Source organism: Psammomys obesus, unplaced genomic scaffold (assembly GCF_907164565.1).
Source record: "Psammomys obesus unplaced genomic scaffold, mPsaObe1.curated_primary_1811, whole genome shotgun sequence".
In the NCBI taxonomy this organism is placed as follows: domain Eukaryota; kingdom Metazoa; phylum Chordata; class Mammalia; order Rodentia; family Muridae; genus Psammomys; species Psammomys obesus.
Window position 1 is genome coordinate 23,777,432 of NW_026585895.1, and position 18,882 is coordinate 23,796,313.

Consider the following 18,882-nt stretch of genomic DNA (forward strand, 5'->3'; position numbering starts at 1 on the left):
TCAAAATAGTGTGTGTCACTGATGAGCTGTGTAACTAACTAGGAGAGACCAAGGCTGCCCAGTGCCCTTCATGTGAGGGACACCAGGCTCTCTGAGCTGCTCTGGAAGCAGAAAGCAATGGAAACTAGACACCAGCCATAGGAAAAGCTGACTGAACCCCACTTTTCTTCATGTTAAATTTAGCACTTTCATTAAACTACAAGTTGTCAAAACCTTTGAAAAGTATTTGATATATGTGCTTTGCGCGTGTCCTGTGACTTTCCTTGGACTTCTAAACCATGCAGTTATTATCCCATGACAAGTTGAAGCACCAAGGCTTGCTTAGTTCCCACACCTGAAATGGAAGTGCATGTATCAGATCTTTCCTGTCCCTCCTCTTCTGAATTGGAGAGAGGGTCAGAGCACTGGCTGCTCTTGAAGAGTACCCAGGCTCAGTTCCCAGCACACACATGGCAGCTGACAGCCACAGATTAGTCACGTTCCAGGGGAGCCACAGGATCACAGATAACCCAAGTTCCAGGATCCTGCACCACCTTCTGGCCTGTTTGAGCACCAAGGCGTGTATCCAGCATACTTGCATAGGGGCAGGAAACATTCATAAACATAAAACAAACATTCATAAACATAAAATAAGTAAAACTTAAAAAAAAAAAAAGATCCTTTGTCTTTTAGGTATGACATTCTGAACATTTTGTGTAAACTGTTAAAAAGGAAGAGATTCTGAAAGTACACTTTCAGGGAGAAGTTTTTAATTTTAATTTAATTTTATTTTCTTGGTTTTTGAAAACAGGGTTTCTCTGTGTAGCCTTGGCTGTCCTGGACTTGCTTTGCAGACTAGGCTGGCCTCAAACTCAGAGATCCACCTGCCCCTGCCTCCCCAAGTACAGGGATTACAGGTTTAAGTCACTGCGCCTGGCTTACATTTATTTTTAACCTGTTGTTAAATTGACTAAAAAGTATTTAGGGATAAATATGTTCAGTAAATGACTAATTAAAAGTTCTAAAATTATCACAACAAATGCCTTAGTCTAGATTCCAACCACACACCACAGTTATTTACTTCTAAGAGACAGGGGCATAAGATAATAAGGTCCCATCCATGCCAGGTGATGTATGCCTTTAACCCAGTACAGACAGTTGGCTGCATTTGAAGGCAGCACGATCTACAAAGCAATATTTAGGCCAAGCAAGACTATATAGTGAGACCCTGTCTCAAGAAAAAAATAAACAGAAAAGCCAGAATCTCTCATTCATATCTCAAGTGTTAACTTGGAAAACGAGTCCTTAGAGGAATGAATGGAACTGCAACTCCACACTGTAGTCAGTGTGACACTAACACTGAGAAATTTGGCAAATGGACCGCTTAGGTTATTCTCCCGGACTCGTTAACTGTTGACTTCTATACGGTTTTCCCTTCAAAATAAGTCAGTTTATAGGTTATTTAAAGTAAAACATGGAGCAAGAACTGAAGAAGATATCAGGGCACTGCAGGATTGAGATGTGAGATCACAGCCCTGACTTCCTAAGTAGGGTTTTTTCTGCTCAGGTTGGCTTCCGGCTTTCCCTTTTCATATTCAGGTGCTCTTCAGCTTTTGTGCTTTCTCCTGTAAGACTTCAGCCTTTGCCTTCCTTTGTAGGTCTAATTCGAATTCCCAGATTGTGAGCCCCGTAATGTGCACATGGTCCATTGAGGCAGCTCCCTGCCCTACTTCAGTTCACTACTGCTCATGATGTAGCCCTGAGTCACTCACACTAGGGGAGCCTGGGAGACCTTGTTTTCTGAAATCCAGGAGTTCCGTGGCATTATATCTAACCCAGGGTATGCAGTCCCCTTAAAAAACATTTGATTTCCAAACGCCAAGGGCACAAATGTAAACCATAAGTCACCACTGTCTGCTAAGTTTCAGACACTATACCCTCTTTTTTGACTCAAGCAGATTTTCCTGAGTGTATGTAAAAGTGATTGAATAAAAATTTGAGTAAGAAAAGATAATATATAAGACCCTTAAATACTGACTTTAAAAAAAAATAAAATCTGTTACAGCAGATTTTCCTATTAGTAAGATACTTTAAAAAGAGTATGGACATTTGTTTACATTCTTAATTGTGCTTTCTTGTCATTGGTCACAAATGCCACTTGTTTATTTTTGATCTGTGTGATATGTGTTAGTTTGATGTTTAAAATCAGAACCAAGAGTTGAAAATCCAATGAAATAAAAAGCTTTCCTTGAAGGAGATCACAGCTCAGTCTATCCTAGCTGCTCTGGTGGCTTTCTGTGGTATGAGCCCAAAAGATAGTCAGTGCAGTTGTTGATGATGCTAACTTTATTTTAATCAAGATGGATTTAAAATTTATTTTAGCATGCAAGTCACGGAAGAGCTAGTGTTATACCCTGCTTTTAACAAGTAGATTTTCAATATATACACTAGTTTTTTAGTTACATGTTTGGCTTGATAAAGTCCTAAAAGTTGTGCTCAGTTCCTTATATACCCTATAGATATATATGTGAAAAGATAGAATATCTTTGTAACTCAGATGCACAGTCACGAACATATCATATAAAGGTGTGAGACTTGGGGGTTGTTTTCAGATTGAGTCACATTATTTCCCTCGCTTTCTCGGCACCTGTAGCCTCGCTGGCCTTGCATTCTGTGAGCGATCATGGAAGAACAAGAAACACAGCCGTATGAGTTGGAAATGTTGTGAAGATCAAAGTGCAAAAATGACTTCAGAATGTCTGGAACAAAACAGGAATTGTACTGTGAATATGTAGTTATTTTCTGTTCCTGTAGCAAGTATATTTGTAATGTCAGTTACAAATGTACTTGTCACTGTACTTAAATGGTTGGTTTTTTTTCCCTTTGATGTTTTTCAAATATCAATATTTGTTCTAGTTTTCAGTTGTTAAAATTTTCTCAATAGTTTGTCTGTTTGAATCGATTGCCAAGTAAGGCTGATAAATTGATACAGCTTTTAAAGTCTACTTAATTTTCCAGTACTGTTTGTTAAACTTGTCATAATTTATTAGCTGAAGAGGCCAGATCATTTGTTAATTCCCTACAGATTGGGTTTTATTTGTATTTTAAAGAGATACTACTCATCCAGTCTTACTTTTAACGTTTGGTGATTAAATCTAGAATCTTGATCATATCCCAGTTTGCCTGGGGGTGGGAACAGGATTGCTTTAAAGGTGACATGAACCTCTGACAGGAGCCTGGTGTTGCCAGCTTGTCTCTTTTTTGATGAAAAGCTACTCACTCAGGGGCAACTGTTATTTCATTAGTGATTACAGAAGACTAACGTGTTAACTTTGTCTCTCATGTATTAGCTATAATAGTTATAAGAGAAAGGTTTGTCTGTTACCTGGGTAACCTAATGTTTTCAGTGAACTCAACAATCCATAGGGAAGTCACCACACAACTGATACTTTCAAAGATCTACCAACTGTGGTAATTATATTCAGAAATGATTATGTTATGTCTTTGTATGCTTACAAGTATGGATACAAATCTTTGTTTAATTATGGTAAAAATTTGATTAACAATAATAAGGGTATGGGATAAAATATGAAAAATAACTAACCTAAATTTAGTTTTTAAAAAATTAAATTTTATGCCAGTGTATAAATTAAAAACAACTGATATTAACTAGAATTCTCTATTCTGTTGATCCTTCATTTTTATCTTGTTTGTAATACTTATTTCTGTAATTCATTCATCAAAAGGGAATGCAGTGGTGTCTTTTGAAAGAAGAAGATGTCATTCCTCGTATCAGAGCAGTGGATGGCCGAAGAGGAAGACCTCCCAATCCAGATAGACCGAGAGCAAGAGAGGAATCCAGGATGAAACGCCGGAAGGGTCGCCCTCCCAATGTTGGCAGTGCAGAATTCCTAGATAACACAGATGCAAAATTACTAAGGAAACTCCAGGCGCAAGGTGAGAGGCACCCACTGCAGTCTGTCACTGACGATCACACCAAAATCCAGTGGTCATCTTTCTGGTACTTTTGACTTGGGAGTGATTGAAATTTCTCTCAGATGAGGAAATAAGGAGCGTTACTAGCAACGAGAGTTCTTTGAATGCACAACCACAGCTACAGCTACTTACAAATCCTGGGCACTACAGTCAGAGGGGTGCGGTTGTGCTGTTAAGACTTCCCCAGAAAGGGCGTCAGCCAGCAGTGCTTGGCGCATGCTCCAAGGCTGTGCAGCCTTCCTTTCAGAGTTCTTCTCTTAACACCTCCCAATTCCTTGATGTTTACATGAGAATGACTCCAAATTATTTCTATCTGTGAGGTAAATTTTCAGTCAGACAACTCCAGTTACTGGTAAATAACTTCAACATTTTAATTCTCCTGAAGTCTGTGTATGCGCTCGGAGAGTCCTCATATGGTCAGTGTATTTTAGAAGGGGTGATAAGGGCACCAGAGAGTGTGCTTGTACTTATTAAGCTCAAATTACTTGTAATGATTAGAAATGTACTTTTAATTCAAAATTATACTTAAATTATCATCATGGGCTGCTCAGTCTGTGACGCAGGGAAGACTAAGAAGAAGTGGGGTCTGAGTTATTTTTGTATAAAGGTGAAACCCCTTTAGGTTGTCTTAAGCTTCTCATCTTATGTAAATATCTTGAACTTGTAAGCATATATGTACAGATAAATGATGGCTTAAATTTTTAATAATTAAACTTATATTTAAAAGTCTACCAGAGGGCTGGAGAGATGGCTCAGAGGTTAATAGTGCTGGCTATTCTTCAGAGGTCCTGAGTTCAATTCCCAGCAACCACATGGTAGCTCACAACCATTTGTGATAAGATCTGGTGCCCTCTTCCTGTGTGCAAGAGTACATGCAGGCAGAACACTGAGATAGATAGATAGATAGATAGATAGATAGATAGATAGATAGATAGATAGATAGATAGATAGATAGATAGATAGAAAGAAAAAAGTCTATCAGAATTTATGTCATTACAAGAATTATCTCTATGAATAATAAAACCTAGAAAAATATACAAAATGTATTTCTGTTCATTGTAAATACATCATAATGTACAAAAAAAGTTCATAGAATTGTTTTTTGTTCTGACAGAACTCTAAGTTTTCAGAGAATAAAGATTAAAATCTAACACAGTTTGTGTATGATAACAGATTTCAGTGCATGTAAATAAAATCAGCTTATTAATTGGCCAACTTTAACACCTTACATTATATACAGCAGAAAACAACACCTTCCCCTGAAGTCACAGATCTGGGAGTATGGAGACAGGTTCCCCCATGAATCCTAGGAAGAAAGAGTACTTACTGTCCAGCATGTTCAGATTTTAGTCCTGCTAGAATGCTTTAGGATATTTTGGCCAAAGATATGACTTATATCTGAAAGAGCTGTGTTACCTAATTCCAAAACTATGTACATTACCTTTGAAATGAAGGCAGACACATAATTTTTAAAGTTTTTATTAGCATCCATTTCTTGCACAGAATTATTGGTTTCATTTTGATATTATCAGAATGTATGAAATCCATGCTTCTATTAGAGAAAGAATTTAACTTAGAATGAAAGATCAATTTATGTAACTTTTTTTCCAAGACTTTAAGAAAGTAATTAAGTTGTTTTTACTTTATGTGCCTGGTGTTTTGACTGCTAGTATGTCTGTGTTTGCATGTCAGATTCCCTGGAACCAAAGTTAGAGAGTTGTGAGCTGCCATGTGGCTGCTGGGAATTGAACCCATGTCATCTGGAAGAGCAACCAGTGCTCTTAACCACTGAGCCTTCTCTCCAGCTTCAGAAAACTGTTTTCTCAACATACATGCTTTTTAGCTTAAGACCAAGTTGAGCCACGTTGAGGGGAAAAAATATTTAAATGTGTTTATCTTGCCTTATTCTTCTAGCATATATATATATATTTTTTTTATCAGTGGTTGCTTTCTCTGTAATGCCCATTTAGAGGTATTTATTTTTAAGGTACTTACAGTATAAGAGATCTTTTACATAACTCAAAACATTTTAGCGATGCTTATGATTTCCGAATATTGAACGTTGCAAGATGGAAATATATTTTAGCATCAGTTTTTGTTTTACCTTCCACTAACCCCTGTAGTTTGTTACTTAAAATTAGACACTTCCAGATCCACTTACCTTGGTTAGTGGGCCATTCTAGGCGGGTGAATGATCATGCCATTTCCTACCAAACTATTCTACCGGATGTGTAAACATCTGCTCAAATTTTCTCAGGTATTGCATCATTCATGGTGGCATCGCACCAGTTGTACCATATGTCTTTGAGATTCAGCAGAAACATAAAGTTGTCAATAGTACCCTTTGATTTTTTTCCCCCCCAGAAATAGCCAGACAAGCAGCACAAATAAAGCTTTTGAGAAAACTTCAAAAGCAGGAACAGGCTCGGGTTGCCAAAGAAGCTAAAAAACAACAAGGTAGGTGACTTAAGCGTTGGGGATTCCTAAGAGGCTAGCCTTCCTCCTGTGTTTCCGGGATGACGCGTGTGGTTTGTCTCCTCTTTGCAGCAATAATGGCTGCGGAAGAGAAGCGAAAGCAGAAAGAACAGATGAAGATTATGAAGCAGCAGGTATGTTGATGCGCTGGGGCGGCCTTCCATGCGAATCCACGTGTACAGGGACATGGTTCCCACCCAGATTTCCTGCGTAGCTGCTGTTGGGTGTGAAGGTCTCTGTTTAGGAAGTTGCCATCTTCTGTTACTTAAATTTTCTCCTTGTTAATTTTTTTTTTTTAAGATTTGATTTTTATTTTATGTGAATGGGTATATGCCAGCAAGTTTATATTTCTGCCAATGTGTGCCTGGTACCAAAGGCGGTGAGGCCATTAGATGCTCTGGAACTGGTGTTCAGATGGTTTTGAGCCACCATGTGGGTACTAGGAACTGAACCCAGTTCTTGTACGAGAGCAGACAGTGTTCTTAACTGCTTAGCCATGGCTCCACCCTGGCTTTTTTTTTTTTTTAATGTGGGTTCTGTGATTGAAACTCAGGTTCTCGTACTTACAAGGTCAGCACTGCTAACTGAGCCATCTTAATCCCTTTCTTTTTATTTTTTAACTTTAATTTCTTTGTAGAATTGCATTCATGAGTACAATGTATTTTCATTAAACCCATCTCTCCCTCCTCTCTTCCAACTCTTCCCATGATTTTTCACATGGCTTTTCTCCCAAATTGTCTTATTCATATATGTATATGTGTGTGAATGTGTGTGTGTGTGTGTGTGTGTGTGCATATATATATATGTATATGTGTATGTACATACAAACACATATGTGTATGTATATGATTTCCACCCTACTGAGTCCAACTAGTGTTGTTCATATGTACATGGGTGTAGAACTCACCTCTGGGGCATGGGAGCATGTCAGGGGCCTTGTCCTTGAAGAAAATTGAGTTTCTTTTTCTGAAGCCATTGGCTGCAACTCTTACGTAGAGGTAAGGTCTTGTGAGCTCTTTCCCTACCCATGCGGGGACGTCAGCTGGTATGGTCTTATAAGCAACCATATTGTTGAGTTCACATTTGCAGCTCTCCTTTGATTTCTAAAAGAAGCTCTTTTGCAGCAGTGCCTGTGCTCTGGCTCTTACAGGCTTTCTGCCCCCTCTTCCATGATGTCTCTTAGCCTTGAGTGGAGTCACTGTCACACCGATGGCATGGGCGCACTGCATCTTTTTGTCCGCAGCTTGATCATTCTGCTTCCCTGTAGCAGCCTCTGCCTAATGCAAATAGAAACTTGTTATTGGGGTGAGAGCTGCACTTCTTAATTTAAGGATGATTATTTAGAAAAGATGGGCATACCATATCAAATTTGCAAAGTGTAACGGATCAGCTAGCCCGGTGAGAGGTGCCCTGTGGCACAGCAGAGACACTGCTGTCTTGGTGGTAATGCCAGCTATCTGACTGGACCCATTCAGTAAGTGGGAGCTCCAATCCAATCCTATAAACCATGCCAAGAACCTTTTGATGGAAAAGCTATAGGCCCTAGAGGAAAATGTGTAAGAATTTCCCTCTTCCTTTTTCTTAAGACCTTTTTAAAAGAAGTCCTTTCTTTTAAGAAATAAAATTTTATCTAAAACACGTAAGTAACATGTGTAGGTGTTTTAATAGATTTCAGTTTCAAGTTGGGTCCCTAAACGATCTTCAGATTTCCTATAGGACGATAGAAGATATTGTTGAACATCCAAGTTTTAATGAGGAAATCTGTTGAAAACATGTACAGTACTAGAGCCAGCAAGATGGCTCAGCAGGTAAAAGTGCTTGCTGCATCGGCCTGAACCAACCTCATCCTTGGAAGCCACACAGTGGAAGGAAAGAACCAACTTCACAAACTGTCACCTGACCACCATGGTACACCATGGTAGAGCACCCCCCATAGTAATGCACACACAATACATTTAATTAATTAATTAAAATTGAGTAAATAATGCACCTGCCCCGTTAGTAAAATATTAAATCTGGGTGTTCTAGAAGACAGTATGCCCTCGTTTCTTCTGAAGGTTTCCAGAGAGTATTTGCCATATCCAGAATCCTCTCTTCTGTTTATACTCCCTTTCCCTGCTACTTTTCAAAACTCATTTTGGTAAAATCAACTAATTTAAAAATTGGCAAAATATTAAGTGATGAGGTGTGTGAGGTATTCCCATCTCCACCTTGTCATCCAACACTAAACAACAGAATGGTAAAGAGCAAGCAGTCATTGTCAGTCTTAAATGAAATCACTGTGTGACTATGGAAGCTGCTAACTACATTGCATGGCTTGCCATTGGAGAAAAATCTCTGTTCCTTCTAGAATTAACGAACAAAATGTGGCCAGAGTGAATTGCTGTGGAGCTGGAATTTAGAATGTAGCGCTCCTCGTCAGGCAGCCTAGAGTTAAATGTGGGCTCTCCTGCTTAAAGATTTGGTGATGCTAAGGGTGTTTCCCAGTCTCTTAGGTCTCCAGTTCCTTTATAACGGAAGATAAGGGAGGCTGCTGATTAAATGAGAGAATGATTATGCAGTCCTTCACACCCGACAAATGCTCTTTCTGAAATGCATATAAAGTATACCTTTGACCATAATTTAAAATCACAATTTGTAAACTTAAATGTCTTCCTTTGTTTCTTGTGACTATCAGGCATTGTAGTAGGCTAGTTGATGCATTTGTTAAAGTAATATAAATCTTTATAGAACAGTGTGCGTGCCTGTACCTCATTTTAAAGCACAGTGCTGCCTTTCTGTTATACCTTTTGTAGCTTCTTTGATTTTATGTTGACCACAGACATATCAAATTATCTTACTACTTTAAATTCATCTTTGTGGTCTTAAAGTCAGGTGCCTACAACCTAAATCTTCACATATTTCATTGCTAATTGAATCAGCATTAGGCTGCAGAGCTTTCAGCACCATTAATTCAGGCACGAGACTAGCCTACTCAGACTTTTTTGTTAAATGATGACCATTTTCTTTTCTCTAATTTCAACTTCTCTTTGAGTCTAGGTGTCTCTGTGCTGCACAGGAAGACATCTAACTTGTGATTCTCCTGCATCTCTCACTAGAGTAGTTCGCTTTACAGATGTGCGTCATCTCGCCCTGAAATGGTGATTTCAGGACAGCATTAATTGAGAACAAAAGAGAGTCTTCTAATTCTCTGGATATTTTTGACACAGCAATTGACAAAACGATAACACCAGGCTATTTTTTTTCTTCCTACTTTTTATATGTAATTTTTATTGAATATTTTCTTTGGCAATTTTATGCATGCATTCACCTATAGTAACCCTCACCCTTTCTAGTCTCCCACCAACCCCTATTACCCTAACTTTGTTTCCTACAAGTCATTTCCCACATTGTTGTCTTTTGTGTTTATTTGTGTTTTTGTTTTTGCTTTGTGTTTGAGTTTAACCAGCATTAGCTGTGTGACTGTGGGTTTGAAAGTATCTATTGGAAATTGGTAGATTCCTCAGTGGTTACACAGCTGGTGACAGTGACTTTCTCATTCCCAGAATCCCCCAGTAGCCAGTAGTCCAGCTGGGAGGGGTAGGGCCCTGTGCTCCCTTGCCTGGTTGACTGCTGACCAGTGCTGTCTTGTGTAGGCACAGCCCAGGGAGCCACAGATGCTGTGGGTCAGTACCTCACTGACTGTGCTGTGTACAGAAGAGCACATTTTGCAAGCCCCAGTTCCACTCCGCCCCGCCGGTGCTGTACACCGAAGCCAGGGCTTTGTGCATAAACACCTGACCAGGTGGGCGCTCTGTGCCCCCTCCACAAGAGGCCTTAAAGCATTTTCTCCAAGATCACGATGAAGTAGGCTGGGGACAGTCATTGGAGTGACTGATTGTTAGCATTATAGTGAAATATGGCCTGTGTGAGAATGCAGTGTTCTCACTTTGAACAGGGATCTAGTTTCAACCACTAAGGCTCTTTGATGACAAAAAAAAGATAGTGTATGTAGAGTAACCGTCTCCATACATGGCTACATACTGTCATAGGACGTTTATAAATGGTGCTAGCCTTCATGCTGGTCATACTGTCTCCAAATATTCATAGTATATATACTGGGCAGTTAGGATAAAGCTTTTAACTGAATATTCTTAAGCCCAGATTGCATTATTCTAAGAGGGTCTACTCATATCTGCAGTTGAGAGAATGGTGCAGTGCTGTTCTGATTTAAGGCACTATTAAAAAAAAAATCTCTGATTGACAACCAAAAATTTTCACCGGGGGCACATGTTTGTTCCATGTTGGGGTGCTGGCCCTTGCACTCCAGGCAGAGGCAGGCAGGTCTCTGAACTCAAGGCCAGCCAAGGCTACACAGAAAAACCCTGTCTCAGAAGAATGTTTCTTCAGGCCTCAACTTCTAATTAAATTAAATGATACAAATAAACAATAAAAATCTAGATAATGATCCTGCAGTCTAGTACTTAGAAATAATACAAAAATACATGCTTGGGGCTTTGCTTTTGGCAAGCTATTGCTAGCATTCAGTACCAAGAAAGGATCACCATCAGCAAAATCATAGTGTGATTAATCTTCTGATTGTTGAAACCTCATGATTTTCTTATATATACTTCCTAGGGATTCAATAATATGAATATACAGAATGAAGCAAAATCACAGTAAAACACAGCTTCAAACAGTGCATTTGGAAACTGCAAGAGAGACACAGCAGTGCTAGACATGGAGAAAATGTGTTTGATACAGAAATTCTAAACAAATCTAATCTGAAGTGGGAAATGTCAGGGTTTTGCTTGTTATTAGGTTTTTATTTCTATCCATGCCAATTTGAAATGTTGAACATTTTGAAATAAAATTTCTTATCTATGATTATAGAATATGAAAGGTTTTTTTCCCCCTTTTTGGCTTTTTGAGACAGGGTTTCTCTCTGTAGCCCTGACCTGGACCTCACCCTGTAGACCAGGGTGGCCTCGAACTCACAGAGATCCATCTCCAGTGCTGGGTTTAAAGGCATTGCGTCACCACTGCCCAGCCATGAGGGTATCTTATTAAAACTTCAGTAAGAGTCGAGCATGGTAGCACACACCTTTAATCCCGGCACTCGGGAGGCAGAGGGAGGTGGAGCTCTGTGAGTTCAAGGCCAGCCTGGTCTACAGAGCAAGTCTAGGATAGCCAAGACTGTACAGAGAAACTCTGTCTTGAGAAACAAGCACCCCAAAAACCAAGTTAATGTTAAATATAAATATAACCAAATTTAGATATTGAATATCTCATTATCTCATGTAAGCAGTTTTCTGGATTATAAATTTGAATTAATTCATTATAAAGTCATAGCATTTCTAGATGGATTTATTTTTGTAGTTGAAAGCATTGTTCATATTATGTTGTCAACGTGTAAAAGGAGTTTTAGAGTTGATGATAATTTTTAGTAATGACCTTATAGTTGTGTAATAACACATAGTAATGGTTTTAGAGCATTCCTTATGACAAGCTGACAAAGGCATGCATGTAAATTATTTTTAGAAATATTGTTCTTTGTTCAAGTTCATTCAGTAAGTAGCAATCAGTAGCTTTACATATTTCTTTATTTTCTGTGTATTTGTTTTATTTGTAATTGTAATTATTTGTCAATATTGTCTAAACATATAAGTTTAATCAGCTTTGTTTTCTGTATAGTCCTCCAACATTTATAGTTTACAATTGTGAGAAAATTTTTAAGCTCATATGAATTTAAGGTGTGCACATGTGAATCGTTTTAACAGATAACTGAATTTTGGATACAGTATGGATAGCACTTGGTAATTAGTTATTGTAATCAGTCTTAAGTTATCTGACTCCAACTAAAATTAAAATATTACTTAAATATTTATTTTATTATCTCAAATTTTTATAATTCTTCCTATAGGAAAAAATTAAGAGAATACAGCAAATCAGAATGGAGAAGGAACTCCGAGCTCAGCAAATTCTTGAGGTAGAATTCTTAATTTAATGTAATTAAGATAAATGCTCTTGAAGTCATAAAATGTTTAAAATGCATGGGTTGACCCTGTCTGTTCAAATGAGTATATAACTAGAAGGTCTCTTCAGATGGGTGCAGACTGAGACAGTCTTTGAACCTTTTCAGCAAGTTTATCCATCGCCCTGCTAAAATGCCAGAAAGTAAAACAAGCAGGCAGGAAGGACGAAGAAAGGGGGGACAGGAGCAGCCAGTGCAGCTTTCGCCCCCCCCCCCCCCGCCAGGAATGCCCTGAGGCCATATAGTTGGACGTTTTAGAAACAATTGTTCATAAAAGCCAACTTTTAAGTGCAGGAAATGTTCCCGCTGTCAGGGCTCCTAGTGTGCTTCCCTTCTTTGCAAGCTGACTAGCATTTGGGATTGAAGGAGTGCTAACGTCAAAACTAGTAGCTAGAATTCAGTGGGAGGAACTACAGAAAAGTGGGGTTAGCACATACCAGACTCGGGTCCAGCAAGAGTGTGGAACTTTTTACCTGAATAGCAGGTTTCAACACCCTTGTTGACCAAAGAGTCACTCTGTCACGTCATGAGGTAATAACCAGTGCCTAGAAATGGTTTGCCCCATCATCAAAACGACTGCCCTGCCATCAAGAAAAAAGCAAATTATGTTTCATGTCCAACATATGTCTTCCAATTATTTCTTTCAAATAAAGCAAAAATAAACCTTTACTATTTTAAGGTTTGAAATTCTTAAGAACACTATATGGATCGAGGTCTGCAGAGCCCTAAGCTTTTTTGTTATAATTGTTTTCTTCTAGGAATACACACAGGTTCCCTCACCAGTTTAAGCTAATTGTCCAACTCCTAAATTAAAAACATTTCATCTCTAAGACAGATGAACAATAACTAGCAGCCAGCCACTCCAGGCGGCAGGGGACTTTAGGTGGTGATGGCGTGCTGCCGCCCAGGAGTGCAGGGTTGTCAGAGTGCAGGCTCTGCTCTATTACAGAACCAGCACTGAACCAGCAGGGGGGAAACCAGAGTCCCAGCATTTCGTTTAATGTGGATAGCCAAGGAACGGGCGTCTTTATCTAAAATATCAAGGATTAAAGGAAATGTCAAAAAATAGATGTGTATTTACATGTGTTACTGATTTATATTTGAAGTTCTATTTGCCCATTAATACCAATTCGTTCTAAATTTTTCCCGAACATATTTTTTAAAATCTTCCAATATGCAAAAAACGAGAGATAGTCATTTTGTTAAGTGTCAAGATAAGAGAATGTGATTTCAGATGTTTATCGGTATATAGAAGAAAAATTGTCATCTTGTGATTCTTAAGGATCATATATATTTATGTTAGCGTTAATCTGTAGATTGGAGACAGTGTGATGTGTGGCGGGGATATTTGTAATTGTCTGCATATGTGTTACATGACTGTTTCGTACCTTGTGAGGCATGTAGCTGCGAGTCTGAGGTTATCTGCAAGTCTTAGCAGTGCTGTTGCATGACTTGAGACCTGTTTTGCATGCACAGGCTAAAAAGAAAAAGAAGGAAGAAGCGGCAAATGCCAAATTATTGGAGGCCGAGAAACGAACAAAGGTTAGTTTAGTGAGAATAAAGAGTTTTTATTTTCAAAAATAAAAACTTCATTTGCATAACAGCAATCATGAAAAAATAGTTTTTCTCAAAACTACGATTGAAAAATGTGTGTAAATGTGTGCTTTTATCTGTATGTATATTTTTGTATGTTTTTATTTCTTAATATAGGTTTTATGTGGTATTCTGGTATTCATAAATGGAAGCCATAATCAGAAATGTAAACTAGTGCATGGCATCTGGATTTAAGTTTTGCTTGACAAGAATGATGTCACAAATTAGTTTGTGTCGTTTATGTTTATGCTTCAGACCACGCCCAGAACCCGACTGTCCCTCCGTACCTCTCTGTTAATGTCCAGTGTTTCATTTGTTAAAAAATAAAAAGCATCGTCCAGGCATTGTGACGCATACCTGTCATGCTTACAGTCAGAAGGCCGGCATAGGAGGCTGAGAAGTCAAGTGCAGCGCCATAGCGAGACCCTGTCTATAAAGAAACAAACAAGTAAACAAACAAGCGGGGAAAACCAGATAGAGAACTGTCAGCTGTTATGTAATAATGAAGTCAGTCCAGTAGATTATTGTAGCCAAATTTGGAGGTGTTCTGATTATGATTTCCTGGCATGAAGTGTGAGAGAGGCGTGCTGTCCCCTCCCTGCTTAGCTCTGTCTTCCCTCCCACTGAGTGCTGAGCCTGCTGGTGCCGCACAGATCCACCGAATAAGAGCCAGGACAGGGCCTTGCTGGCCCTGTTTTTGCTGGGGCCCTGCATGTGTGCTTGCTGCGAAGCAGAATTTTGGCAGCCGAGCGGAGCTCGCCTTCCAAACTCTGTCCTAACTCTAGTTTACACTCTTTGAAACACACACTCCCTTAATTTTTCTCTGGAATTCAGAATGTTCTTAATTCTTCTGTTCTCCTTCATATTGTCCTTAATAGTAATCTCACCTAGATTTTACCTGCTGAACAGTAGTCATTAGGTAACAGTCTTCCGTTGTTTTGCATTGCACCCCCTGGGGTGATATTGTGAACTGCGGGTGGGTACACACACAAATGCATGCACACATGGATCCATGTAGGCACAGAGTATATTTGGGACCCTGTGTTTATAGGGGGAAGGGCTTTAGGAAGCTACTTTTAAGACTAGAATCATAATTTATGGAGCAGTTGTTAAAAACGTGTATGGTTTTCATCATGCTATGCCATTCAGTTTTGTGAATTTGCCATTGACATGTATTGTTCAGTCAGTCATTGAATTTTAGGTTGAACTAGCTACTGGGGAAACATCCTGTCACTAATGACACTACTAATCAGTTTGTGTTAGCTAATCGGTAGAGGTCTATCAAGCTAAACATTGCCTGGTGAAGTTTTCTGTGCTTAAAGCTATCAGAAGGCTAAAAACTTGACCCGAACATGAAATTGTTATTTAGTGTGTTCTAAATCTCTCCTAAAAACCACATATCAAAGGTTTCTTATTTTTAAGGAAAAAGAACTGAGGAGGCAGCAGGCTGTTCTTCTGAAGCACCAGGTCTGTATGGGCATAGCGCCTAACTCTGGAAAGTACTTGATGGTTTTGCTTAACTATTTGGCGGGGGGGAACTCTTCAGAATACTTTCTTTAAAATTTCTGATATAATTCCTGCTTAAGTTTTCCCTTTGTCTTATGGTTTATTGCCTTGCTTTGGTATTGGTGTCTTTGGGGGGTTAAATTTGGTTTTATGACTCTGTGATTTCTGTTTCATAATGTTGTGCCAACTCTTTCTACCAGGAGTTGGAGAGGCATAGACTAGATATGGTATGGGTATGTTTATTTTTGTACATCTAACACCGCATTGTGATTTGGTTGTGATATGGTTGTCATAGCAATGCATAAAGTGTAGCACTGGCTGCTGTCATATTACATACTGCTGCATGGCTTTACAGCACAGTGCATTGCATACATCTGCTTGTCTGTCTATAAAGAAGTGTGATACGTCTTTAAGATTCCTTCCATTGAGTTGCGTAAAATTCCTGTCTAAAAATGTACATTACTGATGTCACAAGGAACGTTAACTCATTATAAATTTAGATAAAATTGTGACCCATATTCTCCTATCCTTGTAAATGCAAAACTGCCATTAAGTGAAATGGGAATTTTGAATTTGCTTGATGAGAGAATATGAAATATATTCTGGTTTTAAAGTCAAATTTTAGAAATACCCCTTTGAGGGACCAAATATGGTAAAACCAAAACGTTGATTAAATATTAATAATATGAAATTTTACATTAGAATTAGTTACCAAATTACAGTAGTGCGTACCTTATTTCTAAACTGGGCATTTTGGATTATTCTTATTAGCCCGCGGTATAGCTCTTGTACTTTGAACAGTGCATCAGACATCAGTAAATAGGAATCTCACATTTCGTTGGTATATGTGTATGAACCATGACTAGTCTAACTTATAATTGGTATAAACACTTTTTAAAATCTTTCTAATTTATTGATGGATTATTGGACTTAAACTGATTTTATACTTGAAATTAACGTAATCAATTCTAAAACCACGATGTAAAAATGATTATGGCTTAATTTCTACCTGATCTTAAATTGTAAGAACAACATAACCTCTAGTGCAATTGGCTCTAGTCTTTTGTGGTTTTCTAATAGCAGATGTAAGGTAACTGGCCTGTTCCAGCCAACCGTTACGCTTTCTGTTCTGGCAGCTTTTGAAGGAGCGTCACAGCTGACCATAAGTGAACCTTGTGTGCTCTGTTTACGCTGTCTCCATGCTCATTGCTTCACCTTTTTGCTGTTGATTGCTCTTGTATTTGCTTTCTAAACCTTGAACTAAAACATGCACAGAATGGCCATTCTCGTCTTATATTTAGTATTTACTGTGACTTGTCTACAGATGCTAAACATGCTATATTGAGTTTTTGTTTCTGTTGTTGTTGTTGTTGTTGTTTTTCCGTTTGACACCTGAGCCCTTGACCATCGTGTTGAGTCGTTCTCCTAATTTTGTCTGGCCTGACAGGAACGCGAGCGAAGGCGGCAGCACATGATGCTTGTGAAGGCGATGGAAGCGCGTAAGAAAGCCGAGGTAAGTTGTGGAACACCATAAGCGTAGAGATTAAAGGTTGTTTTCCTGTTGTATTTTTTTCCAGAGTACAGGTGTGTCATGATCTGACATCCGCTTTCGTAGCTGCGTCAGCGGTGAAAGGTGGCAGCTTAGCACTAGAATATACGTTAATTTTCCTGAGTAGCATTTCAGTGACCCTTTTCAGTGTGTTCGATGCCACCGTCTAGATAGCAGCAGCTATCTGTTACTGTCACCGTCATGTTATAAAACTAATGTTACAGCACGTGCCCACAGGTCCCAGTCCTCTTCATTCAAGTTCCAGCTACAAATTACGGCTGTCAGAACTCTTCCTAAGCATATCTCCATTTTCTTAAAAATGTTGGTGTGACTTTCATAATCGAATCCGAATTATAAACTTGTGTTAATGGGAAAAATAAGCTTGCTATTTCTTTCATCGGGTGCTCTAGACTAGGTGATTGGCTTTGCACGAGCTGCTTCTGCAAGTTCACACCATTCCACGGAATGGAAACTCCCTGTCACACCCCGCAGGCCCACATGGCAGTGTTGATGCTGGTTACCTCAGCTTTGTAGCAGCCCCGTTGCCCACGTGCCTTAATTAACATAGACTTTCATACAAAGATGAAGGCTCAAACAGGTTTTGAATAATAGAAGTCTTCATCAATAGTCCTATTATTTAAAAGGTTTTGGTTTTATGTTAAAGATAGATAACATTATTACCAACCATACGATTATTTTAATTATTTTAAAATCTAATAGCTGACAGTAATGAAGAAATTGCTTAGTGGTTTAGGATGTGTCATGCTCTTGCAGAGGGCCCAGGTTCAATTCCCAGCCCCCACATCAAGTAGCTCATCAAAGCTCCTAACTCAGCTCCAGGGATTCTGAAGCTTATGGCAGTGGTGATCACTGCACACGCACGCGCGCACACACACACACACACACACACACACACACACACACAAAATGTGCACACATACACATACTTATTCACAATTCAGAAGTTGAAATACTTGAAAATAAGTAAGTCATGCTTCTGTGTAATTAATTCTAAACTTATCCCTAGGCTTCTTAAGGTGATTTTGTCCATTTAAATAATAATTTGATCGCTTTGGGTCTACCTCCACTAGGGTGTCTTCAAGCACATGTGAGGATTACATGCGTGCTTTTCTCTTTAAGGAAAAAGAACGATTGAAACAAGAGAAGCGCGATGAGAAAAGACTGAACAAGGAGCGCAAACTAGAACAGCGGAGATTGGAGTTAGAAATGGCGAAGGAGCTCAAGAAGCCTAAGGAGGACATGTGCTTAGCAGACCAAAAGGTGATCCGTGCTGCGCGAGCCATCTCACCAGCAAATTCATTTCTCCACTTTTCTCCCCAGATTCCTTTTCCAGAACCGAGACGGGTTCATTTGGCCTGGACTGTGAGCTGTCTCCTTGGTGGCCACTGTGTCACTGCAAAGCCTTCTGTTTTTGTAGATACTCCACAGAAACCTACAAGATAAAGTCGGCTGTGTGTCCATGGCTGCCTTCTGTCCAGTCCTGAGGCACACAAAGGCTTGACATCTCAGAGTTCATATAGATTTAAGTAAATTAGATTTACCTGTGAGTTCCCAGTTAGCTGTGGGCCAGCCTTCTCTGGCTGTCTTTACTGCATGCCCGGCTCAGTGCCGGTGTGAGTTCCCTGGGCTACATGTTTTAGCCAGCCCTCAGCAGAGTCCCATGCCGCTCCTATTTATTTGTCTCCATTCATTCATGAAGATAGAGACAGACCTGCCCTTGATTTCGCCACTGACAAACAGCTGTGTATTG

At 39.2% G+C, this 18,882-nt stretch overlaps 1 protein-coding gene across 12 annotated transcripts in view; it reads left to right on the forward strand.

Annotated features, from left to right (window-relative positions):
* Baz2b (bromodomain adjacent to zinc finger domain 2B) overlaps nucleotides 1-18,882 on the forward strand; it is a 215,322-nt gene that overhangs the window by 166,065 nt on the left and 30,375 nt on the right. For 8 of the 12 annotated variants that reach the window (XM_055600961.1, XM_055600969.1, XM_055600967.1 and 5 more), the window contains 9 exons: nucleotides 3,726-3,936; nucleotides 6,340-6,432; nucleotides 6,523-6,584; nucleotides 12,353-12,418; nucleotides 13,940-14,005; nucleotides 15,479-15,523; nucleotides 15,763-15,795; nucleotides 17,010-17,075; nucleotides 18,252-18,392. In XM_055600961.1, the coding sequence (XP_055456936.1) occupies nucleotides 3,726-3,936; nucleotides 6,340-6,432; nucleotides 6,523-6,584; nucleotides 12,353-12,418; nucleotides 13,940-14,005; nucleotides 15,479-15,523; nucleotides 15,763-15,795; nucleotides 17,010-17,075; nucleotides 18,252-18,392 (783 nt within the window). The remainder of the gene's footprint in view (nucleotides 1-3,725; nucleotides 3,937-6,339; nucleotides 6,433-6,522; nucleotides 6,585-12,352; nucleotides 12,419-13,939; nucleotides 14,006-15,478; nucleotides 15,524-15,762; nucleotides 15,796-17,009; nucleotides 17,076-18,251; nucleotides 18,393-18,882) is intronic. The other 4 variants (XM_055600966.1, XM_055600970.1, XM_055600968.1 and 1 more) reach the window with 2 other exon arrangements.